At 60.8% G+C, this 26375-nt stretch overlaps 1 protein-coding gene across 2 annotated transcripts in view; it reads left to right on the forward strand.

Annotated features, from left to right (window-relative positions):
• Positions 1-26375, forward strand: part of SDK2 (sidekick cell adhesion molecule 2) — a 256374-nt gene that overhangs the window by 203255 nt on the left and 26744 nt on the right. Inside the window, exons 21-38 of one of the 2 annotated variants that reach the window (XM_025467876.3) lie at positions 35-226; positions 1446-1567; positions 2285-2394; positions 2504-2654; positions 5083-5320; positions 6236-6351; positions 7006-7195; positions 8585-8683; positions 9573-9767; positions 10677-10878; positions 11801-11904; positions 12408-12478; positions 13767-13902; positions 15284-15340; positions 16786-16887; positions 17029-17144; positions 23116-23302; positions 25556-25693. In XM_025467876.3, coding sequence (XP_025323661.1) covers positions 35-226; positions 1446-1567; positions 2285-2394; positions 2504-2654; positions 5083-5320; positions 6236-6351; positions 7006-7195; positions 8585-8683; positions 9573-9767; positions 10677-10878; positions 11801-11904; positions 12408-12478; positions 13767-13902; positions 15284-15340; positions 16786-16887; positions 17029-17144; positions 23116-23302; positions 25556-25693 — 2526 coding nt within the window. The remainder of the gene's footprint in view (positions 1-34; positions 227-1445; positions 1568-2284; positions 2395-2503; positions 2655-5082; positions 5321-6235; positions 6352-7005; positions 7196-8584; positions 8684-9572; positions 9768-10676; positions 10879-11800; positions 11905-12407; positions 12479-13766; positions 13903-15283; positions 15341-16785; positions 16888-17028; positions 17145-23115; positions 23303-25555; positions 25694-26375) is intronic. The other variant, XM_025467877.3, reaches the window with a different exon arrangement.

Consider the following 26375-nt stretch of genomic DNA (forward strand, 5'->3'; position numbering starts at 1 on the left):
CCAAGCTCACGCCACAACTGGGGGCTCTCCCCAGGGTACCGGATCTCCTGGGAGGAGTATAACCGAACCAACACCCGCGTCACCCACTACCTACCCAACGTGACCCTGGAGTACCGCGTCACGGGCCTCACCGCGCTGACCACCTACACCATCGAGGTGGCCGCCATGACCGCCAAGGGCCAGGGCCAGGTGTCCGCGTCCACCATCTCCTCCGGGGTGCCTCCAGGTGGGTGCCCACCCTCAGGGCAGGACCGCTGGCCTCTCGTGGTCCTCCTGACCAGGAGGCTTCTCTTTTTCTCAGGAATCCCGTGGCTCTCTTCCCCCAGAGCTCGGTCTCTCCTGTGCCTTGGGGTCCATGGTCCCTTGGGCTTCCCCCAGAGCAGGCCTGCGTCTCATGATCCCAGGTCTCTGGATGGAGGCTCACTGGGCTCACTGCTGCTTCCTCCCATTGGCTGTCAGAAAAGCACGGTCCCCCGAGACCCCCCCACCCCTGTCTCAACCGCCCCCATCCCACATCAGGGTCAGCACCAAGCAGTGGTATCTCTGATTCAAGGGAAGAATTCTCACTGTTGCCCAGGAAGTCCTAATGGGATTCCAACCAGTGGACGTGTTGGCTGGGAAAGGGGTAGAGTAAGGTGGGAATAATCTTAAACCTGTTATAAAGAACCAGCTGAGATCTACTCTCAGCCCCGCTTCTGCCAAGCTCTGTGACTTCGAGCAAGTCCAAATGTCCCCTCTGTGCCTCAGTTTCCCCATCTGTATCTATGGGAGGTAGACTAGATAACCACATGGTCCTGGCTGGGTCTGTGGGTGTATGCTTATTGGAGCCAGCCAGGATTCTCGACCTGCCCCTTGCCCTCCCTGCTCCGAGATGGCTGAGATACTCGAGCCCAGTCAAGCCCCACTGATGATAACACTAACAAATATTTATGCCTGGAGCTAAGTGCGGCATATATGTCAATTCACTTAGTCCCCACAACAACCCTAAGGTAGATAATATTATCATCGCCATTTGACGGAGGAGGACACCGTGGCACAGAAAGGTTAGGTGACTTGCCCAAAGACACATAGCATGGAGCAGTGAGTAGGATTCCAACTAAAGACAGTCCAGCTTCCGGAATCTGTACTCTCTGTTCATCCTGAATCCCAAGGTTCCTGGTCAATAAAATAGGGGCTGCCTCCTACCCCCACCCATCCTTCTAATCTTCAGCCATGATTGGATTTGGGAGGGCTGAAAGCGGGTGTGTGTGAATGGAGCAGGAGACTCTTTGGGGAAGCCCTTGCCTGCCCTGGCCCCAGTCAGCCTCCCCGTGGCCCTGGGAGGCCCTCCCAGCCCCCAGCCCTACCTCAGGGGGTAGGGCACACACAGCCCCCCACCCAGAGTCCTAGTCCATGCAGAAGGGACCTTCTCGTCAGCTGACCTCCTTTCCCACCCTGTTTTCCAGAACTCCCAGGGGCCCCCACCAACCTGGGCATTTCCAACATCGGCCCCCGCTCCGTGACCTTGCAGTTCAGGCCAGGCTATGATGGGAAAACATCCATCTCGCGCTGGCTGGTGGAGGCCCAGGTAACACCTGCTGCCGGGGAGCCCTGCAGCCCACGCAGCCTGCTCCCTGGCCCCGGGCATGCCCGTGCTCCTGAGAGCAAACCATACGTGTCCCCGCGTATTTTCATATGCAGCTGTCGGATGGCCAGATACACAGAACATGCCCACAGTTCCCAGTACAGCCTGCCCTCCACCTCACCACCGTCCACACACACATGCACACACACAGCAGTCCCCTTGGGTCGGGTGAGGGCTGGCTGGCCTGGAGAAATACACAGCTGCTGCCTCTAGCCCTGTAAGTGGTGGGTCTCGGCTTGGGCTCCCCGCGGGGAGCCTTCATAAGCGCCAACGCCTGGGCACACCCCCAGAAATTCCAATTCTGATTTAGCTGGGGTTTTAGAAGCCTGCCAGGGTGTTCAGAAGAATCCCCCGGGGAGTTTGTTAAACACCCAGATCCCCGGATACCACCCCCAGGGCTTCTGATGGGCTAGGTCTAGGGCAGGGCCCTGGGCTGGGTTTCTAGAAAGCATTGCACCAGATTCTGATGCAAGACGGCTCGGGGTTGTGCTTGAAGTCACGGGTAAGGGCCTGGAAAGATGGTGACCCCATCTGGGGCCCTCCAGGCCCTGGGATTGAATTAAGACCTTCCACGGGCCGGGCTTTACCTCCTGGAATCTGGGGCACAGGACATCTCAGCCCCACAGGCTGGGCAGGTCTAAGGGTGTCTCCCTTTTGCAGGTAGGCGTGGTTGGGGAGGGAGAGGAGTGGCTGCTGGTTCACCAGCTCACCAATGAGCCCGATGCCCGCTCCATGGAGGTGCCTGAGCTCAACCCCTTCACCTACTACAGGTAACGGGGCAGGACGCCAGGGCAGGGGTGGGGGCTCCCCAGACCGGGACGGGCTTCGGTCCTGGGGTCCTGCCCTCATCATCTTGCTTGCTCCCTTCCCCCACCCCAGCTTCCGAATGCGCCAGGTGAACATCGTGGGCACTAGCCCACCCAGCCAGCCTTCTAGAAAGATCCAGACGCTCCAGGCACCCCCTGACATGGCCCCGGCCAATGTGACCCTGCGCACGGCCAGTGAGACCAGCCTGTGGCTCCGCTGGATGGTGAGGCTCCCAGGAGGGCCGGTGGGTGTGGGATGGCTCCTTGGTCCTTGTCACCCTGCCAAGGTCATTTCCTCCGAGGGGTCACGTCGAAGAGGGGGAGGTTCACCAGAATACCCGTAGCTCCCTTCTCTTAACACCTCGCTCTTTTAAGGTGCCTGATAATCAATCTGAGCCAAATGAACAAATGCCTTCTGTGAGAAGCAGCTAGAAAACACTGTTCAGTGCGCATTGCCAGGTGCCCAGCATTTGACATGTTTTATTCCATTTAATCCACCCGGTCATCCTGCAAAGGACACATTATGGCCCCAATTTACAGCTAAGGAAACTGAGGATCAGAGAGGTTAGGACCTCACAGCTGTGGACACACAGCTCCCAAGTGAGTGGAGGGCCTGGGGTTCAGGTGTAAGTTGTCTCCTGCACCAAGTCAGAGAGTGAGGGGTTGCTTCTGAGGTTGAGGGGCAGGTGCAAGAGACCAGCCCCCACAGGTCAGGGCTGCATGTCGAGGACCATTACCCCAGGTGACCCCGCACAAGGCAATAACACGAACATCGTGAGGGCTTTGTCCTGCCAGGCACGGTTCTGAGCGCTTTATTCAAAGTCAGGCCCAGAACCCTCTCCACGGGCTTGTGACATCAGAGTGATCCTGGCCCCTACTCTACAGATGGGGAAACTGAGGCAATGAGCAGTCAAATCACTGGCCCAAGTCCCACCCACCGGCCCCCGCCAACATCCTCCCACCTCCTCTAGTTAATAGCAAGGCTCGGTTTCCCAGCCCAGGGAGCCCGGCCCCCCAGAATCCACAGCCTTAAGCACCGAACACACCACCACCCCACCTTCCGTGGATTGGGAGAGAACCTTTCTCCCCGACACCATTCCCCCAGGACAGCGTTTTCCCGACTGCTGCCCCACAAAGCAGCGATCCCGGAGGCGCAAGGGGCACACAAGAATTCTGAGACAAACGAATATGGGGAACAGGCCCATGCACCCTGGCTCCTCTCCTGCGAGAGCACTGAGGAGAGCCTGCCTGACCCTGCTCCACCGGCCAGTCTGGCCTCCTGACTCTGTTTTGTCTCCACCTGAGACCTCTTACCACTGCACAAAACACAAGTTTGCAGAACACCATGCCGTGGGATCCACTAGAAAGCCACTACTCCTTTTCACTCAGGTGGATGCTGCTAGAAGGAGCTCATGGCGCCATTAGCCCCGGACAAAGGGTAGTTAGTCATTATAATTCCCCTCCCGGGGGCCGGTGGACCCTCGAGCCACGGGCAGGCCCTCCCGGGCATGGGCAGCCCCACTACTGCTCGCTCGGCCCCTTCCCTCCTAGGCCCTGCCCCACTCCGGGCCGGCTCCCTGCCTTCCCCCTCCAGCTCACTTGAAGGTTTCCAAACACTAAAAGACTAGAGGCTGATGCCCAGGGGGCCTGGAGAAGGAATAAAAAGGCAATTGGTGCACCGCGCAGGGCCCCAGACACCTCCTCCAGTCACGGCTAATGGTACACGGCCCGTTACCTTTCCCTCGCAGGTAAGGAAGCGTGAGCTCCAGGCCCATCGATTGCTGCCTTAATGGTCTCTGGTCGGCTTCACTAAGTGTCAGTAGGAGCCAGGGCTGGCAGGAGGCAGGGAGCATGCAGGGAGCGAGGCAGAGGCCCCGGAACGTGGGGAGCCCCTGGGGAAGCAGAATGGCAGGGAGGTGAGGGCCAGGGACGCCCCAGCTCCACCTCTGCCGCCTTCGGAGAGAATCTGAAGGCTGGGTGCTCAGCTCGCAGATGCCCCCGACATGCACACACCTGCGCTGCCTGTCAGCACTGCCCAGGTTCATCTGAAGAACTTGAGCCAGCAGCCACGGCCCCACCAGCGGAGGAGAGGAGTCAGTCTTTCCCCTGGGCTGAAACTGCCCCGAAGGAGGAGGCTGAGCATGCGGCGGGAGAGATTCAGGCCCGCTAAAGGAAGGACTGGTGCTCCATCCATGCCCGAGATGCCGTGCGCCTACGCTTGCTCTCCGAGGGCGGGCGTGAGCTGAGAGCAGGCATGTTAGAGGCAGTGAGAGACGTGTGTGTTGGCAGCCTCAGCGAGGAGCGAGGTGGTAGAGACAGCCCAGGCCAGAGGTCTGTGCTGGACTCCAGCTGACTGCCCTGGCAGGGTGGCGAGTGCCAGGTGCCCAACACAGAACGGACGCTGCCTCTCTTTGGGGCTTGGCACAGACAGGCAGGGAGATGGGAAGGGGGCAGGGGGGAAGCCTCCAGAAACACAGGCTCACACAACCTAAGCTGCCCCTGGCACTTAGCCTCACCTGGGCACTGACAGGTTGGACGGTGGGTGTGATAATCCTGTAGGGCTCCCTGGAAGAGGGTGCACGGGCCAGATGAAGCCCCACGCACCGGGCAGGCCCAGTCTCACGGCAGCTCTGCCGCCCTGCCCTCCCGCAGCCCCTCCCGGAGATGGAATACAACGGGAACCCCGAGTCGGTGGGCTACAAGATCAAATACAGCCGGGCAGATGGCCACGGCAAGACGCTGAGCCACGTGGTCCAGGACCGCGTGGAGCGTGAGTACACCATCGAAGACCTGGAGGAATGGACGGAGTACCGCGTCCAGGTCCAGGCCTTCAACGCCATCGGGAGCGGGCCCTGGAGCCAGACGGTGATGGGCAGGACCCGGGAGTCAGGTACTGACGCCTTTGCACCAGCCACCCCAGTTCCCCACAGCCTATGGGGCGGGGAGGGACCCCCACCTCTGTCCCTCTGCCCTCAGGGCCTTCCAGGGGCTCAGGGGCTGGAGCTGTGGTTCAGACTAGCCCAGGCTCGCTGTCCTGTTTGCGCTCAACACCCTGGAAGAGTGCCCTACCTTTTGCCGTGTGTCCCAGCATCTTCCCACTGCTCCCCGAATCCGAGGACTGGGGGGACCCCCACCCTGCAAGTTAGCCCAGGCAGCCTTTACCTGCAAACTGCCCACGTACGTCTCTGTGGCCTCACCTTTAACCCTGACGCCCAGTCGTGCCTGAAAAAACTGGAGTTGGGGAGGTCGGATCAGCTCTCAGAACATTCTAGAAGCAGAACCAGCAAGCTCACAGGACCCTGGCAAGGGGTCATCACAGAATATGAGCCCCCAGCCTTCAGGCAGCCCTCGTGTGGTTCGCCACTCTGAGGCTTTTTCCTGGCACCTTTAAAACACGTCCCTGGGGCGTCCAGGTAGCTCAGTGGTTGAGCATCTGCCTTCGGCTCAGGTTGTGATCCTGGGGTCCTGGGATCAAGTCCCGCATCGGGCTCCCCACAGGGAGCCTCTGCCTCTCTCTCTGTGTATCTCTTGAATAAATAAATAAAATATTTAAAAATAAATAAACGAATACAGGACGTCCCTCCCCATCCTGGCCCCTCCCCACCCCCACTGCTGTGCATGCTGGCCTGAGCAGAGGATAACAGGGAGGCGAATCTGAGACCAGAAGCAGCACCTGCGATGCTCCAGAGCCACCAGGAATCCCTGCAGGATGATTTGCTACTTTGGGGACTAGGCGTCACAGCTCCTTCCCCCATGGGGCCCACTGGGTCCTGAGCGCCTTCTCTCTGCTCCCCTTCTCACGCAGTCCCGTCCTCCGGCCCCACCAACGTGTCTGCGCTGGCCACCACGTCCAGCAGCATGCTGGTGCGCTGGAATGAGATCCCTGAGGCCGACCGCAACGGGCTTGTGCTGGGCTACAAGGTGAGCCCTGGAGGCAAGGTCACCTGCTTCCCCAGCCAGGGTGCCCGGCAGAGGGTGGGGGCACGTCTCCGCCTACTGGGGTGGACACCCCGGAGATCCCAGCATCTGGGCTCCGGGCAGCCTGGCAGCTGAGGAATCCTCCCTTGGGGCTGGGAGGCTTCCAGGGAGGCCCAGGTCCTTGCGGAAGCTCCCTCACCCCCCAGTACCCTCGCAGCCCCCAGGAGGCCACACTGGCTGCCCCAACCTTGCTGGCCCTTTACCTTCTAGAACTGCTCCCAAAGCTGCACGTAGCAGCAGGGTTTAGGCCTGGCCCACAGGTTGGGAGATGTGGCTTGATGTCCTGGCTCTGTCCCTACTGACTGTGTGACCCTGGGCAAGTCGTGTCCCCGCTCCAAGCCTGTTTTCCTAGCCGAATGCTCTCTAAGGAAGCTTCCAGATCCATGGCCCAGTGCATCTTTGTGTTCCCGGCTCTCCCAGAGCCCCGGCTTCACCATATCCCATTGGGGTGAATATGGGGCCAAGCCACTCCAAGGAGCCCGGGGTCCACCAGCAATATTCCCATCTGCTTAGCTCCTGGGAGTGAGGACATGGGGAAGGTGCTGGCAGGCAAGCCCCAGCCCCATGGCCCTCACCCCCTGCACTGTGCTCTGGCAGGTGATGTATAAGGAGAAGGACTCGGATTCCCAGCCCCGGTTCTGGCTGGTGGAAGGGAACTCGTCGCGCAGCGCCCAGCTCACAGGCTTGGGCAAGTACGTGCTCTACGAGGTCCAGGTGCTGGCCTTCACACGCATCGGGGACGGCAGCCCCAGCCACCCGCCCATCCTGGAGCGGACGCTGGATGATGGTGAGTTGGAATCTCCATGCGCCTGGGGAGGCTGGGACCTCCCCTTCCTCTTGCTGCCCGGCCCTGCCCCTCTGGGGTCACGCTTTGCCCCAACGGGAACCATGGCATCAGGCCTCTCCTGTGGGAGGCAGGTAGGTCAGTGAGGGCCACCCACCAGCGCGCTGCGAGGGGAATCAAATTCCACACTGTGCATCCCTGAGGAAGCAGAAGCAATGCAAGGACAGTTTGACACCCCATTCGGTCTCTGGCATATTCTCCGGGACAAGGGCACAGAATAGAGACTTTGCACCCGGTTTTGATTTGTATTTTGCCTGGGGCAGGTTTGCTTTCAGTAAAGCTCCATGCAAGGAAAAGGCTTGATTTTTCCTGGACAAGAGCCTTCTGGTCCTGTTTGCAAAGGAGCAATGCCCACAGGGCTCCAGGCCTTCATCCCTGCGGCAGAACTTTCCATCAAAGGCTGACCGACAGGCCCTTTGCTCCCTCCCCTCTCCCCACACATGTGCTCTGACCGCCCACCCCAAAAATTTCTGGGGTCCAGACAGGAGCGCAAAAGGCAGCCCAAACACCATATGGCCACGTATTCTAAAGTCATAAATCAAGCTAATGGTCTGTGAAATTCAATATGTTTTATCCTCCTGCCTTGACCTGGAAGGCCAAGTTCAGGTTTAGAAATCTCAGACTTAAAAATAAATAAATAAATAAATAAATAAATAAATAAATCTCAGACTTTTTAGAATTCTCTGTTGGGATGAGGCAACATGGGAGGAGTTGGCCGCCCCCAGCCGTCCCCCCGGTCTGCCCTGTTCCCTTCCCATTCTCTCCTCTGGCACGTGGTATTTAGCCTCCATCCACATGCCCCAGACAGCTCCCTACCCCGGTTCCCACAGGGCCATCCCTCCGTCCAGAAGTGCAAATCTGGAGGGTGGGCCTGGGCAACGGGCCCGTGCAGACCCTGGAAAAGGAGTGGTCTGGGCTCAGGGTGGGCCCCACAGCCTCCTCACCGTACGGGTGGAAGGAAGTCAGAGTGGAGCCTTCTAGAGCACAGACCCAGAACGAGGCCGCCTCGCCCAGTTCTGAGGGCAGCCGTGCACGCACATACATGTGCCCACATACACGGACACGGAGCTAAAGGAAGGTGGAGCCTGGTCCCTTCTGGTTCCTGCCAAATAATGCCTGCTTTTGAGGGTAGTAACCTCACCTATAGCATCTTGGTGTCCCACGTTGAATCCCAGAGCCGGGCACGGAGCAGCAGCCCACAGAAGTTCACTGAGCTGCGTGTGCCCTTCTCCTGCTGCCCTGCCCACCTGCTCCCCCAGAGCTGGACCAGGTGTGGGCGTGGGGGCCGAGCAACGGCTACACTGTCACCTGCTTCTCCTTTGTCCCCTCCAGTCCCGGGACCGCCCATGGGCATCCTGTTCCCAGAGGTGAGGACCACATCCGTGCGACTTATCTGGCAGCCCCCCGCTGCCCCCAACGGCATCATTCTTGGTAAGCCCCTCCTACCCTCTCCGGTGCTCCCAGCTGCAGGTAGAAGGAGGAGGCATAAGGTGTCAAGGCAGCTCAGCAAGTGTCCACATCTCCTCCAGAAGAATTTTGAGGCTGATTTCTCCCAGTAAAAATCGCGTTTGGAGGGCAGGGCCCTGCTGAACCTCCAGGTTCAGGTTCCTCAAAGACGATCCATTAGCTGCGTGTCCCTTGAACACTGCATATGCCGCCAAGACGGGCCATCTGGTAAACCTCGGCGGCCGTTCCTCAGCGTGGCCAGGTGAGGGCGCGCTGGCCGGCTCGGTGCAGCCCGTCCGACCCAAAGCACAGAGGTGGGGAGGCTGCTGATCAGAAGCATCATTTCATATTCAAGGATCGTCCAGTAACAGGCACACACGCGGCCCCCCTCGGGGGCAGGCTCATGGGGTTGAAGTCGGCAGCAGTGTGAACGCGAGCAAGCCGGATCCCCCCACAGCCTCAGCCCCCTCCCCCGTGAAAGGGTGGCTCGGGCTCCCTGTGCCTGGCGTGTGGCCCTCAGGGCCGGCATCCCGCAGGGCCTGCCCCAGAGGAATGCTGCACCTGCACCTCAGAACGGGGAGTGGAGACCCAGAGGGGCTTAGAAAGACCCGGGTTGGAATTGGAGCTCCGTCACTTCCTGGCAGGTGGTCTGGCCCCTCTGAGCCTCTGTTCCCCTCACCTGAGGCTGCCATCGGGGTCCCAGACTCTGTCTATAGAGTGCCCCCCGCAGTCACGATGAGCAAAAGGCTTCAACAGCAGCCAGGGTAGCCCAAGGGCAGATGCTGTGGTGGCCAAGGAAGGAACGACCCCATCCCGGGGCCCTGGGGGCTGCTGGCCTGCTTCCCAGCACGGCCCGTGTCCTTCCTTCCCACAGCGTACCAGGTCACGCACCGGCTCAACGCCTCCACGGCCAACGCCGCCACGGTGGAGGTGCTTGCCCCCAGCGCGCGCCAGTACACGGCCACCGGCCTCAAGCCCGAGTCCGTCTACCTGTTCCGCATCACGGCCCAGACCCGCAAGGGCTGGGGGGAGGCCGCCGAGGCCTTGGTGGTGACCACTGAGAAGAGAGGTGACTGCCCACTGGGGCTAGGGAGGCCGGGGAGGCAGGGAGGGTCCCAGCCAACCGGGGCGCTCCCATCCTGTCCTAGTGGGTGACAGGATCTGCCAGGTCAGAGCCGCACTGTCCTCACCTGGAGGGGAAAGTGGGCTGAAATCTCGGATGTAGGGTCAGCTCCCTTCCCCTCTCCCCTCCCCTTGGGGAAGATGGTGTCCATTGGGTGCCATTGGCCTGCTGCCCTGAGCTGGTGCCTCAGCAGAGGTCGGGCTCCCCTGATGCAAACTGAGACCCCGATTCCTGCGAAAGTGGTTCGTTAGACTGTGTCCCCAGGAAAAACCAGTAGGACAGTGGTCTCCGCCAGGCTGTGCCCCCCGGGGAACACTGGGCAATGTCTGGAGATAGTTGTCGCAACTAAGAAGAAGCTACTACTGGCATCTAGCGGGCACTGCTACGTACCCTGCAGCGCATGGGACAGCCCCATAACATACAATCCTCCACCGCAAGTGCCAGAGCGCTGAGGCTGAGAACCCCTGCAGGAGGGCCTGGGGCTGCGAGGAGGCCCAGTCCAGCAGAGCCCCACCGGGAAGCGTGGACTCAGTCCCACTCGGTCAGGGACAGCACAGGCCCCATCTCAGCTCTGGGACAGGTGGGACCAAAGAGCTGGGTGTTCAGACCTCGTCACCACCAGTCCCTGGTTGGGCTGCCCTCAGGAGATGTAAACTCCCGGGCACCTGGGCCTCTAATGGCCCGAGGACGGGAGCCACCGCAGGTGCTGGCTGTTGGGACCTGCGTGCACGGAAAGAGATGGAGCAGCGGGCACCGGGCCTGACCCCAGAGCACCTCCTTCTCTTCCTTGAAGAAGCTCACCCCCCGCCCCCTGCATCACTGACTCCCCTGCCCATCCCCCTCCGCCCCTCCCAGACCGCCCACAGCCCCCCAGCAAGCCGGTGGTGCAGCAGGAGGACGTGAAGGCGCGCAGCGTGCTGCTGTCCTGGGAGCCAGGGAGTGACGGGCTGTCCCCCGTGCGCTACTACACCGTCCAGACCCGCGAGCTGCCCGGCGGCAGGTGGGCGCTGCACTCGGCCTCCGTGAGCCACAACGCCTCTGCTTTCGTGGTGGACAGGTGAGGCCTGGGTCCGCCAGCATCTCTGCCCCTGCCAGCCCATACAGCACCAGCGGGGTTCCCGGGGGGTGGGGGTGGGGACAAGCACGGGGGAGGGGGGCCGGTAGGGAGTGGGGGGCCCCTGAGCTCGCGCCTGGAGCCTGCCCACCCCCAAATGTCTTCTACAGCCTGCACCCCCAGGACCCCGCCTCCCTCCCTGCTCTCTGGAGCCCTGTTAGGGCTGCCTCTTAATTCTCTATTTCTGGAGCCCAGAAGCCGCCTCAGCAAGGGCTCCCCATCCTTCATTAGCAATTCCTCCGGGCCAGACAGCATCCCCTCTCCGTCTGTAATAGGAGAGTGGAGCTTGCTTGAGAAATTCTGGCTTCAATTTAATTCCTAGTGGGTCGTATTTTTTATATTCGGGTTGACGTGACCGAGAGTTTTGAGCAATACTTTCCTCCTCGCCCCCACCCCCCACCCCCAATACATCAAAGAGGAAGGCATTTGCCTGGAGAGGAACGAGACTTACAGAGATGAAGTGCTGGTTAACTCTTGAGCAGCTTGACCCTTCCTAAATTTAGTAAATTCTAGAAAGGGATGGCATTTCTAGGGGGGGAAGGAGTTTGCTCAGAGGGAGAGTTATGGGTGGTGTCGGAGCGGCTTGCCCCTGCGAGGTTGGAGATGGGTAGACAGGTGCCGCCTGGGGCCCCCCCACGGCTTATAAGCAGGGCTGAAGGCCACCCCCCGGGCTGAGGTCAGGGCTGTAGGGCCTGGGCCCCGTGGACCCGCTGGAACATGCCTTCTCTTTGAGCCTTGACGTTCCCATCTGTGAAAGGGATCAGCACCCTCTGCCCCCCGCCCTTTCCCCAGTCTCCAAGCAGAGATGCCAGGGTGGAGGCATTAGGGGATGCCTCTGTTCATCGAAACCCATGGCCCCCCATAGGCTCAAGCCTTTCACGTCCTACAAGTTCCGAGTGAAGGCCACCAATGACATTGGGGACAGCGAGTTCAGTGAAGAGTCGGAGCCGCTGACCACTCTGCAGGCCGGTCAGTGCCCCCCACCCTCAGATCTCTTTCTCTTGGCCCACCGGCACTCCCTGGGCACCGGGCATTCTCTTCTGAGGGGAGGGGCCCCAGTGGTGGGAGGGGCGGGGGGCCTGCTGGGCCTTGTGTCTGGCTCCCAGGGCAGACTGCCAGGGAGGATTGGGCCACAGGCACCTTTGCCGTGGGCTCAGGCACCCATGCCATGCCCAGCAGCCTAATATGTTCCTTCTCTGAAGTCCCCAAGCTCATGGTCAACCCCAGAAAACCAGTGAAGGGGCTACTGAGGCGGGGGGGTGGGGCTTAGCAGCACAAGAGACTTGGGGTCCAGGGACAAAGAGGAGGGGGCTCTGGGCTCGTGGGTCCCGACTGGGGTCAGGGCTGCACACTTGCAGAAGGATCTGGTCCCTGCAGCTTCCCAGGGAGCCTAAGCTCCGGCCCCCAGAGCTCACTCATCTCTCTCTCTCTCTCTCTCTCTCTCTCTCTCTCTCTCTCTCTCCCCCCCCCAGCCCCCGATGAAGCGCCCACCATCGTGTCTGTGACACCCCACACCACCACCTCCGTGCTGATCCGATGGCAGGTATGGCCCAGCAGCCAGCAGGCCGGGAGGGGCCCGTGTCCCAGGAGGACTCAGACCCACTCTGTGCCTGGACCAGAAAGGCAACAGCCCCCAGCAAGGCTCGGATATTAGACGCACATGCCCAGACAGGCCTGTTGTTCCGCTCTCCAGATGGTCCTCTCCGGCAGGCACCCCTACCATCCCCTCCTGCAGATGAGGGCTGGGTTCTCAGGGACATGACTCAAAAGGCCCTGGTCACACAGCTAGGAAGTGGCAGGGTCAGGCTTAATGCCTCCGGGTCTGGGATAGAAAAATGTGTGGGGCTCTCAGGGCCCCCCAAGTCCCCATGAATCCTGGCCCACCGTCAGTGAAGGGATTCCTAGTAAAGAAAGCAAACACCGGTATACAGCGGGAACACGCTGTCCAGGTGCAGAGGACCCCTTCCTCCACTCCTCTCCCCCGTGGTCCTGCCGTGGCCTGAGGAAGCCCGCCTGATGCATCTGAGACCAGGCTGCCCGTCGGTGCCTGTGGGACCCTCCAGCCTCCGGACCCGGCAGGTCACCCACGGAGGCCCCAGAGCAGCAAACCCTTGTCTCCGCTTTTGGGAATCAGAGGAGCAGGCGTCAATGTTTGTCCACCTGCACCCCCCCTGACCGGAGACCCCTTGGGGAGGAGACAAGAAGGGGCCCAGGGCCCCTCCCCAGCCCGAGACCTCACTGCAGGACGACAGTCCCTCAAGTGACAGTGACTTTGTGCAGCTAGAAGCCAGGACGAGGGCTGCAGAGACCCAGGGGCCACGGAGGCTCCAGCAGCAGCCAGGGAGACAGTTAAGGAGCTAATAAAAGGCTGAACCATTGCAGCAAGATTTTAAAAAGAGGGATCATAAAAAGTAGTTTCCACTTTCCCCAAAAGCCGAGTTCTCCACCTCGGAGCAGAAAGCACAAGAGAAAATGGTAAAAGGCAGAGGGGGGGACCGTGCACCCAAGTGATCACACACACAGGGTGGGCTGTGCGCCCCGGGGCACGTTCCTTACCCTCTCTGAGCCTCACTCACCTTCCCAATCTGGGAATGGGAACGGCCTCATGCTCCCAGTCCTTCCCTGCCTCACGGGGAACGTTGCAGAGATGAAATCACCCCCTTGGAAACGCTTCGTAAATTAAGAACGCTCGGTGTCATTTTGATTCCTTTCCCTGGTGGACGCTCAGGCTCTGCCCTGTGGTCACAGGAGCAGGGAGGGCAGCGTGGAGGCGGGTGAGCCTCGGTGTCCCTGCTCCTCCCCATCACCCCCCTCTGCTCCCTTCCCTGCAGCCACCTGCAGAGGACAAGATAAACGGCATCCTCCTGGGCTTCCGGATCCGGTACCGGGAGCTGCTCTACGAGGGGCTGAGGGGCTTCACGCTGCGCGGCATCAACAACCCAGGAGCCAAGTGGGCCGAGCTGACCTGTGAGTGGCAGCCGCGAGGGCTCAGGGGACAGTGGGGAGGGCACACTTCCCTCCCTGCCCTGCAGCTCAGCTTCCTGGAGTCACCGTGCCCTGAAACCCTCCGCCCGCCCCCCAAGTGCGCTCCTCCCCTCCACCCCCTGGTCCCATTGACTAACTGGGTGTTTATCGAGCACCTTCTGCATGCCCTCGGACCCTGGGGCACACCAGTGAACAGGAGAGACAACCCCTGTCCTCCTGGAGCTCACGGGCTCAAGGAGGAGCCAGCGCTCAAGACGTAAATGTCTAAGACGGTTGCATGACAGCCTCGGAGGACATGGCCTTGGCACTGACCCTGAGGGTTGATCCTGAGTCAGAGCTAAGGGGAAAGCCCGGCAAAGGGCCTGGGGTGGAAAGGACCAAGATATGAGCCTGCTCACCCCAGGGACCTGCTGCTTGGAGGTCACTGTTCTATCCCCGGGAGTCATCGGGGGCAGGAGTGGGAAGGAAAGAGCCCAGCACTGGGTGGGGGGGATCCCAGGGAGAGTCCCAGCCCGGGAACAACGTGGTCGCCCTTTAGGGCAGGAGGGCGATGCTGGCCGTGGAGGACCAGAGGTAGGGGTGCCGGATGGAGGCTCCCGCACTCGCTCGCTGGGGCCCAGGCAGAGGCTCGAGATGGACCTGAGGCCCAGGATGGGCGATGCTGTGCCTCGGGCTCCGTGACTGGTTCACGGGTGGGGGGCGGTGGGGGGAGCAGGCAGGAGAGAGGAGCCCGGGGAGGATTTGGGTCCCCAGGCAGGTGGGGGCCGAAGAGCAGGCGAGGTGCGCTCCCATGATTCTCTTAAATCTTTTGTGCCTCGCCTTCCAGCGAGTATTAGCAGACAACAAAACCACTGAACGCATAGCAAAGGAATATTCGTAGAAAAAAATTGGATGTAGCTGACCCAACGGCTGGCGCTATTCTTTTATATTTTGGAAACACGTGCTTGTGGTCGTGATGTTATTTGCCTGTGATGATGCAGCCCTAGGTCCCGGTAGTGAGATGGTTGCTGGTCCAGGGGAGGAAATACCCCCCAGGACCGTGTCAGGGTGGTGCTGCGGAGTCCCGGCTCAGACGAGGGAGCGACTGGGGACCGAGGGTCTCCCGGAGTGGCCCTCGAGGGGGTGCTGGGCTCCTAGGGGCTTGGGGTGCCCCGTGTCCCCCGGGCTCGTGCTCACTGTCTCGCGCTCCTGCCCAGGGCCCCTCACTCACCGCCAGGCACCCCGCCCCCCCTTCCGTGTGCACGTGTGCTGCTGGGTGCCTCCCCCGTCCCGCCCCCCTCCTCGGGGTCTCTGCGCAGCGGGGTGCGTGTACTAACCTCTGTGTCTGCTGTCTCCCTCCGGCCCCCCGCCGCCCGCCCCGTAGCCATGTACGCCGTGCGGAACCTGAGCCGGCCCAGCCTCACACAGTACGAGCTGGACAGTAAGTCTCCCTGCACGGCGGCCCACGTGGGGCCCAGGCCTTCCAGGGATGGGGAGCGGGGCCTCTGAGGACACCCGAGCCCAGGCTGCTGGAAGGATGGGCTCTCCGGCTACGTGCACAGACCTAGGGGGTGCTGCCCGGGAAGCGCGCCTCCCTCGGGGGCAGGATGGGAGCGGGAACAGCTCCGGGCCGGTGCTCTGTGGGGTGGGTCCGGGGTGGGAGCCCTTGGCCTGCTGGTTGGAAGGGCGGACGTCCACGTCGCCGCCACCCACCTCGTCCCGTCGAAGGTGCTTGGCTGCACAGCTCTGTGCTCCAGGCCAGCCCCCACCTCTGGAGCGAGCAGACCACCCCCCCCCACTGTCCCCCCAGGGACCTGGGAACGTTCCTGATGGACACCTGGGCCGCCCCGCGTCCTTCTACAGTCCATGGTTCTCCCTGGGACCCAGAGCTTGGGCAGAGGGGCCCCATTCTCTGGACGAAGCAGAGCTGAGACTGTGTTGCCTCGTCCCCTTCCTTCATCACGGGGTGTATGGCCAGTTAAATTAGGGTGACTCCCCACCCACATTCCAGGTGCAGGGTAAACCCCCCCCCCGAGGAAGGGGAGAGGGCAGGGGGCCAGGGAGAGCGGGGAGAGAACCTTCGAGCCTCCCCCGCCCCCAGCAGGGATGGCGACTCCCATCTAGGGTTTCCCAGCCGTGTTCCTGCAGCTGCCCTGTCTCCAGCTTCCGTCCAGGCACCTTCACCCAGGACCCCAAATTTAATGGAAACATAGTGTTTCGTAGCCCAGAATTCACATCTTATAAGCGCCTTCCTGAGGCTGAGCTTCCTGTGTGAAGAGCTGCCTGATGGGGATGGGCTCTGGGAACTTTAAGCATCTGCCATGGGGGGAAGGGGTGACCTGTGACCTGGTGTGCCCAGGACAGGCGGGAGAGGGTGGCCTGTGACCCCGTGTGCTCGGGACAAGCAGGAAGGGGTGACCTGTGACCCCGTGTGCCTGGGACAGGCAGGAAGGGGGTGACCTGTGACCCCGTGTGCCCGGGACAGGCAGGAAGGGGGTGACCTGTGACCCCGTGTGCCCGGGACAGGGAGGAAGGGGGTGCCCCGTGACCCCGTGTGCCCGGGACAGCAGGAAGGGGGTGCCCCGTGACCCCGTGTGCCCGGAGAACAGTGTTGGTTCACAGCAGTCCCTGCATAAGTACTAATAGTGTCTTCTCATCAGCGCCGCCTGGTCCTCTCTCCCTCGGCCGGGAAGCCACCACCGGCATCCTGCGTCCCGATGCCCAGGGTGGAGGCGGAGCATCCCGCGGCCACCCCACTCCTCACCTATTCTTTCCTGAACCTTCAGGCAGGAACTAGCATGACGGGTGCACCGCACAGCCTCCGCCCTCCGTGCTGGCTCTGTCCCCCGCAGGGACGGTGACCTCTCTGTTTCTCCCCACCCCCAGATCTGAACAAACACCGGCGGTATGAGATACGGATGAGCGTGTACAACGCCGTGGGGGAGGGGCCCTCGAGCCCCCCACAGGAGGTCTTTGTGGGGGAAGCAGGTGAGCCCATCTGCCCTTCCAGCCCCGGCCCTTCCCACCCCAGAAGTCCAGCTAGGGGACATACAGGATTCGGGAACCCCAACCCACCTCCTCCCTGAAGCCCACTCGTGCCGCTCACTCCCGGCCTCTCACCCCCTCCAGTGCCCACGGCGGCGCCCCGTAACGTGGCTGTCCACGGCGCCACGGCCACGCAGCTGGATGTGACGTGGGAGCCGCCACCGCTGGAGAACCAGAATGGAGACATCCAGGGCTACAAGGTACGGGGCGCTCCACCAGAGACGGGGGTGCAGGGGGGCACAGGGCCAGCCCAGGGGTGGGAGTGACCCCCGGGTGGTAGGAGGGGGAGGTCGGCAGGTCTACACCTGCTCCCTCGGCTGGTTGCACCCAACCCACTGCAGTGTTGTGCAGCCGATGCAAAACTACAGCCGTGCCCTCCAGCATCCTCCCAGGCTGAGCTCGGATGCCAGAAGCCCGGGCCCTGCTTCGGGCAACACCCCCTCACCCCAGGCCGCAACTCCCAGTGCCGGCAAAAGATCCCTCAAAGTGGTTACTTGGCCAACCCTAGTATTGATTCGGCCCATCGGCAAGGGACCCCTGGCTAAGGATGTGGAAATCTCTGCTTAAAATGATTTCCAGATCTTAGATGGTGTCACTCGTTGTAACAGAATTCGTCTCCCGTATGCTCAGAGCCCTTTAGAAATCCTTCATCCTCTCGAATGCCCTGCGAGGCAGGCAGATTGTAAAGGTTCACACCCATGGTACAGATGAGGAAACCGAGGCCCAGTTTCGGTGGTCCGGCCAGAAGCAGGTAGAGAGAGCCGGACGCCTCACCCTGAGGGGCCGAGGGGAGCCAGCGAACACAGCCCCTGGAAGAGGCGGTGGGCAAATAATAATAACGTGTGTCCTCGGTTGGAGCCGCTGCTGTGTCTGGGCCGGTGTCCAGCACCTCTCTGATTCCTGGTGGGGGCTGGTTGTTCCAGAGAGAAGCCCGGTGCAGTGGTTAGGGGAGGGAGTGAGAGACCCTCCGGGGCCTCATGGTTTACGTGGCTCGGCCCCCTCATTCCACGGGCAGAAACAGCTCCCCCGAAGGCAAGGGGCTTGTTAGTATAGGTGGCCCCAGGCAGCCCGGGTGGCTCAGCGGTTTAGCACCGCCTTCAGCCCAAGGTGTGATCCTGGAGACCAGGGATCGAGTCCCACATCAGGGTCCTTGCATGGACCCTGCTTCTACCTCTGCCTCTCATGAATAAATAAATAAAATCTTTAAAAAAAAAAAAAGTATAGGTGGCCCCAGTTGAAGATAGAAACCCACATGGGAGTCTCTTTCCACGGGGCGGGGGTGAAGGAGGCAGGAGACAGGAGGAGAGGCATCCTGCCAAGGAAGCTCTAAAGATGGGTGACACCCCTCAGGCCCGCCCAGGAGGGCCAGCTAGCAAAGCTAAATATTGCACCCCTAGCATATGCGTCCCGTGGAAAGGAGGCGGGGCCTGCAACAGTTTGATAGCCACCGGACTGTCGAGGTGTGGAAGTCTCCAGCGAATGTGCAGCCCCAGCAAACGTGTGGACACACAGACGTCGTGTACCACACGGCAGATGTCTGCGTGCTCGGGAAACATGGAGCCAGTGGCCGTTATTAGCTGGGGACCCAGAATTGCTGCATCCCGGACTTGCATTAGCATTGACGTTAATGATGTGTGGACGTCACCAGCCCGTGAGCACAGCTCGGATGAGCTTGACTTGGGTCAGACTGAGCTGTGACGTGTGCGCGGGCAGGTGCGTCCGTGCAGCCCGGTCTCTCGGGGACGCGTGTTTATTGAGCTGTTATTTTGTGCCAAGTAACAGCAGTATTTCTCAGTCTGGGAGTAAAGCAGTGAACAGAGAGGCAACATGAGCTTGAATTTTAGGGGAAGAAGACCAACAATGTACAAAAACAAGTCACACCTCCAGATGGTGGGAAATGAAGCAGATTAAGAGGATAGAGAAGGAAGCTGGGGGCCGGTGGGCGGGGGGTGGGGGTTGGAATTTTAAATAGGGTCGATGGGAAGGATTTAGTGGGAAGCTGACACTTGAGCAAAAAATGAAGAACAGGGTGAGAATCACATGTTCTTCTGGGAGAACATTCCAGAAAGAGGGAAAGAAGAGCAAAGGTCCTGGGGTTGGTGCGTGCTTGGCGTTTACAAAGCTCAGCAGAGTCCCATGCGTCCCAGAGTGTGTGGAGGGCAGCATGATGGGAGAGAGGTCCAGGCAGTGACCTGAGCTGCTGCATCACACAGTCGCTCCAAAGTGAGAGGACAGCCAGGGAGGGTTTGGGGCAAAGGAGGGCCACAAGTGACTCGGGTTTTTAAAAGGCTGTGCCGGCTGCTGTGCTGAGAGCAATCTGAAATGGGGAGAGCAGGAGACCGTGAGAGGGGACTGAATCATCTAGGTGCGGCGTGGCGGTGGCCTAGGCCAGGCGGCAGCAGCGGGGAGAAGCGTGCGTGCTCGGGCTCCGTCCGAACGGCGGGGCTGATGGAACTTGCTGAATTGAATGTGGAGTGTGAGTGAGAGCGGAGAAGCGGCAAGAATTCACAAGCAAGTAGATGCTGGAGCTGCAGACACAAGGCGGGTAAAGACCAAAGAGGGCGGGAGGAGGAGGCTTGTGGGGGAGAGCTGGGGTCAGCTTGAGACGTCTCTCCGTCTGTCGGACGCCCGGGGGAGACCCCCAGCAGAGCTGGGGATACCTGTCTGGAGTTCAAGAGAGAGGGGGTCTCAGCTGGAGATGTGAATTGTGGAGGCCTCAGGATATAGATGATGCTGAAAGCCCAGAGATGACACACGAATAGAGAGAAAACACAAGAAGATTGAAAACTGGGGACCCGGGACCAGGAAAAGTGCCCGAGGTCTCAGAACCTATGTAAAGAACGTGCTTCCCGGAGGAGGGAGGACTCTGATGCACCAAACGCTACTGAGACCTCCCGCAAGATGAAGCCTAGGAAGCCATTGTGCAGGGATTGCCAGACTAGAGCCCAGGGCTCCACCTGGCCCCCCACTTGTTCTCGTAAATAAAGTTTTATTGGAACACAGCCACGCTGCTTTGGAGGTACGACAGAGATGTGTGGCCTGAGAAACGCAAAGTACCGATTGCCTGGCCCTTTACCGAAAGCTTGCGGAGGCCTGGATTATTGCATTAGCCAGGCCCAGTTCCCAGGTGACTCTGACCAGAGCTGGGGGCAGGGGAATGCCTGCTTGGAGGGATTCGAGAGAGAATGAGGGGAGACAATGAGTACAGGGACACCACCCCCCCATGCCCTTTAAGGAGTTTTGCCTTAAAGGGAAAATGAACCGGACAACAGAGGGGGTTTTGAGACAGGAGAAATGACAGCTTGCGCATGTGCTGATAATGATCCTGGGGAAGAGGGGGCATGTGGCGATTCTAGGAGGAGCCGAAGCTGGGGGTGGGAGCTGAAGTCCTGGAGGAGGAGAGAGGGCCCGGGACTGCGTGCGTGCAGAAGGTAAGACAGTCTTAGGAGCTGGCGGTGCAGCCGCGGGGGCGGGAGGCGGGCAGGGCTTGTGGACCGGGGAGACGGTGCAGAGAATCTCATCTCCAGAAGGAGCCTCAGCTGGGATGGAGGAGGGGAGGGGAGGGAGCACGGGGAGCGGTGAATGAGACTGGGCGGCAGGAGATGCTTGCAGCGGTGGTGGTGGTGGCCCCGGGCAGTGGCCCCTGATCTAAGCGAGGCTGAAGTTGGCCTTGACAGGAGGAAGCTGGAAGGGCAGGGAATGGAAATGGTAGATACAGGTGGTGCCTGTGATTTGCTCCAACACCTGCTCCTGCCTGCATGAGGCTAGATGCTGGAGACACACGGGGAGCCCGATCCGCCAAGAGGTCAAGCCCCCCCACTGCGGCGTGTGCATCCTAGTGGACTGCTGGGATGCACGGCCACTCAGCCGTGCGCCCCTTCGGGACCGGGCTCAGCGCTCAGTCCTCGGTGCCATCTGCATAAGGGCCGGTCGGCGGTCACCCGACAAAGGTCTGCTGAATTCAGCGTGGTGCCCCGAATTCAAGTGCTGACTCCAAGCAGGGTGCCCTGCGTCTGCATGTGGCGCCGGTGGGGGGTCCTGGACCCCAGTCCTCCCCCCCACCCCAGAACAGGACTCTGGCACTGACCCCTCTCTCCTGCACCATCGTCCTCTCCCCACCCATGGGGCACAGAGCCCCTCTGAAATACATTTCCTCTTCGGGATGCCTTTTCCCGACCCTTCATATTTGTCCAAGCCGGCAGCCCTTTCTCTGCTTGGTCCCTTTACAGCAGAAACCCTCAAAAACAGTCTTCTGGACCCGCCACCACCACCACCGCCAATCCCCGTCCTCCTGCTGTGTCTTGAACCTGCTCCAGGGAGCTTCTCACCGCCCCACATGCACCCCTACTCCACCCCCGACCCCTTTCTGTCCAGGCTGCTGTGATTCCTGTGGGTTTGGGGTTTTTTTTATTATTATTAATGAAAGACAGAGAGAGAGAGAGAGAGAGAGAGAGAGAGGCAGAGACACAGGCAGAGGGAGAAGCGGGCTCCATGCAGGGAGCCGGATGTGGGACTCTATCCCGGGTCCCCAGGATCATGCCCTGGGCTGAAGGCAGCACTAAACCGCTGAGCCACCCGGGCCGCCCAATTCCTGTGTTATCTAGAAGTCAGGTGCAGGGCTCCCCCTACCTAGCTCAGCACCACCATTTGACACAGCAGGCCTCTCTCTCGTCTGAGAAATGCCCTCTCCTGTAAAAAAAAAAAAAAAAAAAAAAAAAAAGGGAAAGAAAGAAAGAAATGCCCTCTCCTTCTCCTCTCCACGTCCCTCACCGGCGGTTCCAGCCTCCGCCCAGCCCCTGAGCATGGGAAAGCCCCCACCCACCCCACTCACCTTGCAGCTCTTCCTACATCCACTGTCTCCATGTGCTCTCAACAAGTACCACCTGTGTGCTGACACCCCCCAGCTCTCGGACGTTCCCCGTGGTGCTTCCCCTGCACCCCAGAACCTGCAGGAACTTGGTCCCCTGTTGTGTACCTGTCACTGTGAACATTGCTTCCTGAACGACCCCACAACTCGCTCTCTGATGCCTTCTCCTATCAGGAGAATCTGTTTTTAAAAATCAGGCGGGGTTAGGGACGCCTGGGTGGCTCAGCAGTTGGGCGTCCATCAGCCTTGGGCTCAGGGCGTGATCCCGGGGTCCCGTCGGGCTCCCTGCGTGGAGCCTGCTTCTCCCTCTGCCTGTGTCTCTGCCTCTCTCTGTATCGCTCATGAATAAATAAATTAAATATTTTTAAAAATTAAAAGTGGGCGGCGTTAGGAAAAAGCAAGAATTTCTGGGTGACGACGAGAGGTCCTGGGTGCCAGGTGGGGGACCCTGGTATTTTTTAGCAAGTTGAGAACTTGAGGTCCGTAGCGTGCAGAAACCTCCTCGGCCAGCAAGTGGCGCCAAATACTCGCTGATCGTCCCCGGGGCACGCGGCTCGCAGCTTCCCCGGCGGACCCCAGTCCGGAGTTCCTGACCCTAGTGAAGAATTGGAGCTTCTAGGAGCTTCTGAGCTGCCCCTGAGCAGCGCTGAGTAATTGGAAGTCTGAGGAGCGCAGCTGGTGGACTAAAGCCTTTCTCACTCCTTACCCCCTATGCTCCTTCTCACCTCGGTCCTGGAAAGTGGGGCGTCTATCACCCCACTGGTCAGCCGACGAAACCACGGCTCAGGGGAGTCACCTGGCGAAGTCACCTTGTGCATGCGTGCGTGAATGCAGCCCTGGGGTTCAGCCCCACGCCGGCCTGCAGGTGAATTCGCGCAAAGGTGAATCACCAGGGGCCTTGTCAACCACCAGCAGGTGCTTTGCAGCAGGTCGGGGGGGGGGGAGGGGCGGGGGGGGCCTGATGCTCTGCATCCCTAACCAGCTCCCAGGTGATGCTGCTGCTCTTAGCTCCCCGGCTCTGGTTCCTGAAGAGCAGAACTGGCTTCTCCCTCCAGTAACTAGACCCTACAAGCCCCGCGGAAAAACAGATACGTGGGGTCTGTGATCTCCCGGGAGTGAGTCCAGCAGAGACCAGAGTATTAGCTGTGAAAAGGAAAGCTCTGGAAGGGTTTCTAAACCAGCTCCTCCATACTTCTGGGACTCACACCCACGGTCCAGGGTGTGTGGATGGTCCCTGAGGCTGGCAGGGGCAGGGCGAAAGGCAAATGTCTCCATCTCACTCCCACACTTGGCTGTGCCCACAGATTTATTTCTGGGAAGCCCAGCGGCGCAACGTCACGGAGCGGGTGAAGACGCTTTTCCTGGCCGAGAACAGCGTGAAGCTCAAGAACCTGACCGGCTACACTGCCTACATGGTCAGCGTGGCAGCCTTCAACGCCGCCGGGGACGGGCCTCGGAGCACCCCCACCCGGGGCCAGACCCAGCAAGCAGGTGGGGGGGGGGGTGGACACCTGCACCTGTGCTCCCGGCGGGGGGGGCGGGGGTGGTGGGAGCAGCGGCCTTATCTGCTGAGATATCTGGGCTGGGCACCCAGGGCCTGTGTCGTGGCCTCCAGACGGGGAGAGCACAACCCAAAAAGAAGGGCCTACATGAGAGTGCTCAGAAGAGAGAGGCTGTCCCCAAAGGGGCCTGGAGAAAGCCTCCAGATGTCCCCTGTCCTCCCCACATCTTGTAGCCCGCCAGCCCGTTTCTGCCCATGCCTTGTTCCCACCTGATGGTCTTATGCGGCCCCGGCTTTGTTCATTCTGCACATGTTCCCTGAGCATCTTCTAAGGACCAGCACTGTGCTGGACGGACACCGTCGAGGTCCCCACCCCAGGGAGCAGGACAGGTCATAAACACGTATCTAGATGAATGGGCCTCAGGTGGGGGTGAGCGTGAGCAGTCGAAGGACAGGGGCGGGGTGGACAGTGGCCTTGGACAGGTCAGGCTGCAGAGGCCTCCGAGGGCTGACCACCGGGGCCTGACTGCGAAGAGGCCAGCGTGGAAAGCTCTGGAGGGAGGGGTTCCGGGCCGAGCGAGCGGCAGGTGCAAAGGCCTGGCGGCCGGAGGGGGTGAAAGGAGCAGAAGGCCAGGCTGCTTGAGAGGAAATGGCCAAGGAGGGTCGAGGAGCCTTGGGAGGAAGTCTAGGATGGGTTCTCAGTGCGCTCGGGAGTCTCTGGTGGGGGTAAGCAGTTGGGCAATAGGATCCGGTTCATGATTTCAAAAGCTCTCTGCCTGCCGTGCGGAAAACAGGCTGACGGAGGGGACAGGAAGGAGGCAGGGAGGCCACTTAGGAGGCTGGACGGTGGGGCAAGGCGGGGGGGGGGGTGATGGTCAGGACTCTGCTTCCCGCTCAAGTGGGGCCGGGCTTATATGTAGTGTCCAGAGGCGCTTCTCGGGCAGTGAGACGCTCGCTCCTTCTAGAAGCCCCGGGATGAGCAGGCCAGGTGTTACCCGTTTCAGTCAGCAGGGGGTGGCCTGGGCAGTGAAGCGTCTTGCCCAGGACCACCTGCCTCCCCGGCCCGTCACTGGGGGAGCAGAGGCTCGAGGCCAGGACAGGTGAGCTGGTCCTGAGCTGTCTTCACTGCCTGTCACTGAGCCCCCTCCTCGTGGATTTGAATACAAGCCTTTTGTCCTGAGCCCCCATTGAGCATCCCCCCGTCCTCTCTTAAAGAGAGAGCCAGACCGTGGAGTCGGTTAAGCGCTGTCCTCTTTGGGGACAGGCCACGGCTCCTGGGAAAGCTTTTTCCTCCACTGGTTCCCGAGGGTCTGGTCTGTCTGTCTGCTGGTCCAGACCACTCTCCGTCAGTGTCACGGGCCGGATGCGAGCCCCTGGGAGCCTGGAAGCTTCCGGCAGCAGGACAAAATGTTCTGACCCGAGTCCCTCTTGCTAGGGAAGGCAGGAAAGGCCCCCTGAGTCGCCTCCCTCCTTCAAAGCCCGCTGGCTGGGGCTGCCTCCCGGATGGAGCGGAAGCGGGGTCCAGATTAGCCAGGGCTCGGTGGGGGGCGGCCCCAGGACAATAATAGCCCGGTCATCGGCGCCTGAAGCCAGCTCTGCGCTTCCTTCCCTGCCTCTCTGTCCTCCCCATCAGAGGCCCCCACGGCCCCCATGTTTTCAGGGTCACTCCAGCCTTCTCAGGCCAAGAAGGCATCTCTTCCAGATGGTTTGACTGTCCCTCTTTCTGGATGCTTCTGACAGCCTGGTCTCTCGGTGACAAGCCCTGGGGCCCCAGGGACGCTGGAGAGGCCTCAAGGCTGGCTGCAGTGCTGGCATCTTCTCTTCCCCGCCCGCTTAGTGCCCCCAGGCCCAGACAGCCCCTGCCTTCTCCACCGAGGAAGGCAAAAGACAAGCCTTACAAAACCAGGACATCACCTGACCCCACAGTGACCCTGGAGGCTCAGTGTAGACGTGTCCTGTGGTCTTAGCCAGGGGCCAGGGCCACTTAGCAGGAAGCAGAGTCTTCCAACTTTAGGGAAAAGAAAGCTGCCTTCCCTCCCAATTCTTGGACTCTGGTATTGGAAAGCCAGAGCTAGCAGCTTCCTTTGGGGGTGGGGGGGGGGCATGGCTGACCTCTGATGAACCCCTGCTCACTCTCTCTTTCCCGGGCCCAGACCCAACCGCCCCTGCTGGTCCCTGGAAGCCGAGCAGGGCTTTGAAGGGCCTCGGGAGGACAAGACAAACCCTTTGCTGTCTCCCTGCAGCCCCCAGCGCCCCCAGCTCTGTCAGGTTCAGTGAGCTGACCACGACCTCGGTGAACGTGTCCTGGGAGGCCCCGCAGTTCCCCAACGGTGTCCTGGAGGGCTACCGGCTGGTGTACGAGCCCTGCACCCCCGTGGACGGTGAGTGGGACCCTCCCGGCACCACTCCCGAGGGCTCTCTCGTCGGCATTGCGGTGGGGGGGGGCACTGCACAGACTTGGATGTGATGAGCGTCTCCCCCACTTGCAAAGGGAGAACCTGGGGCTAAGAAAGGAGCATTTCTGCACCTGCATGCGGGGGCTCAGAGTTGAGCAGCACCTGGGTCTCCCACCGAAGTGAGGAGGGAAGGACAGGAGCCTGCGAGACACACAGCGTCCACGGTGGCCAGGCTGCTGTCAGGCCCAGAAAGAGCGGGGAGCCCCTCGTAGCCCCTCCTATGCCTGCCAGGATCCAGAATTTAGGGTGTCAGCCTTATTCTGGATAGGCCTTCGCCTCTCCTGCTAGGTCAGGAACTCATTTGAGAATCTGATAAAAGCCTCAGAGCCTCTCCCCAGAAAGCACAGTTTGGGGGAGTCGTTGCACCCCGCTTCCCTGTGAACCCCAGGTCAAGAACCTCGATGTACAAGTTGCCTCCCGGACTCTTGTTTGTCTAGCTGTCCTTAGAGCCCCCGGCAGTCCCTGCTCCCCCAGTGGGGACCCTGCCCAGCTCCCAGGCCACCCTAACCCTGACTGTGGATGTCACACACCTGCCAGCGCTCTGCCCACGCCTGCGTGAGTGAGCCCAGGGGGAGCCCAGAAAGCACTGCCATCTACTCGGAGAAGC

This window comes from Canis lupus, chromosome 9 (genome assembly GCF_003254725.2).
Source record: "Canis lupus dingo isolate Sandy chromosome 9, ASM325472v2, whole genome shotgun sequence".
Lineage (NCBI taxonomy): Eukaryota > Metazoa > Chordata > Mammalia > Carnivora > Canidae > Canis > Canis lupus.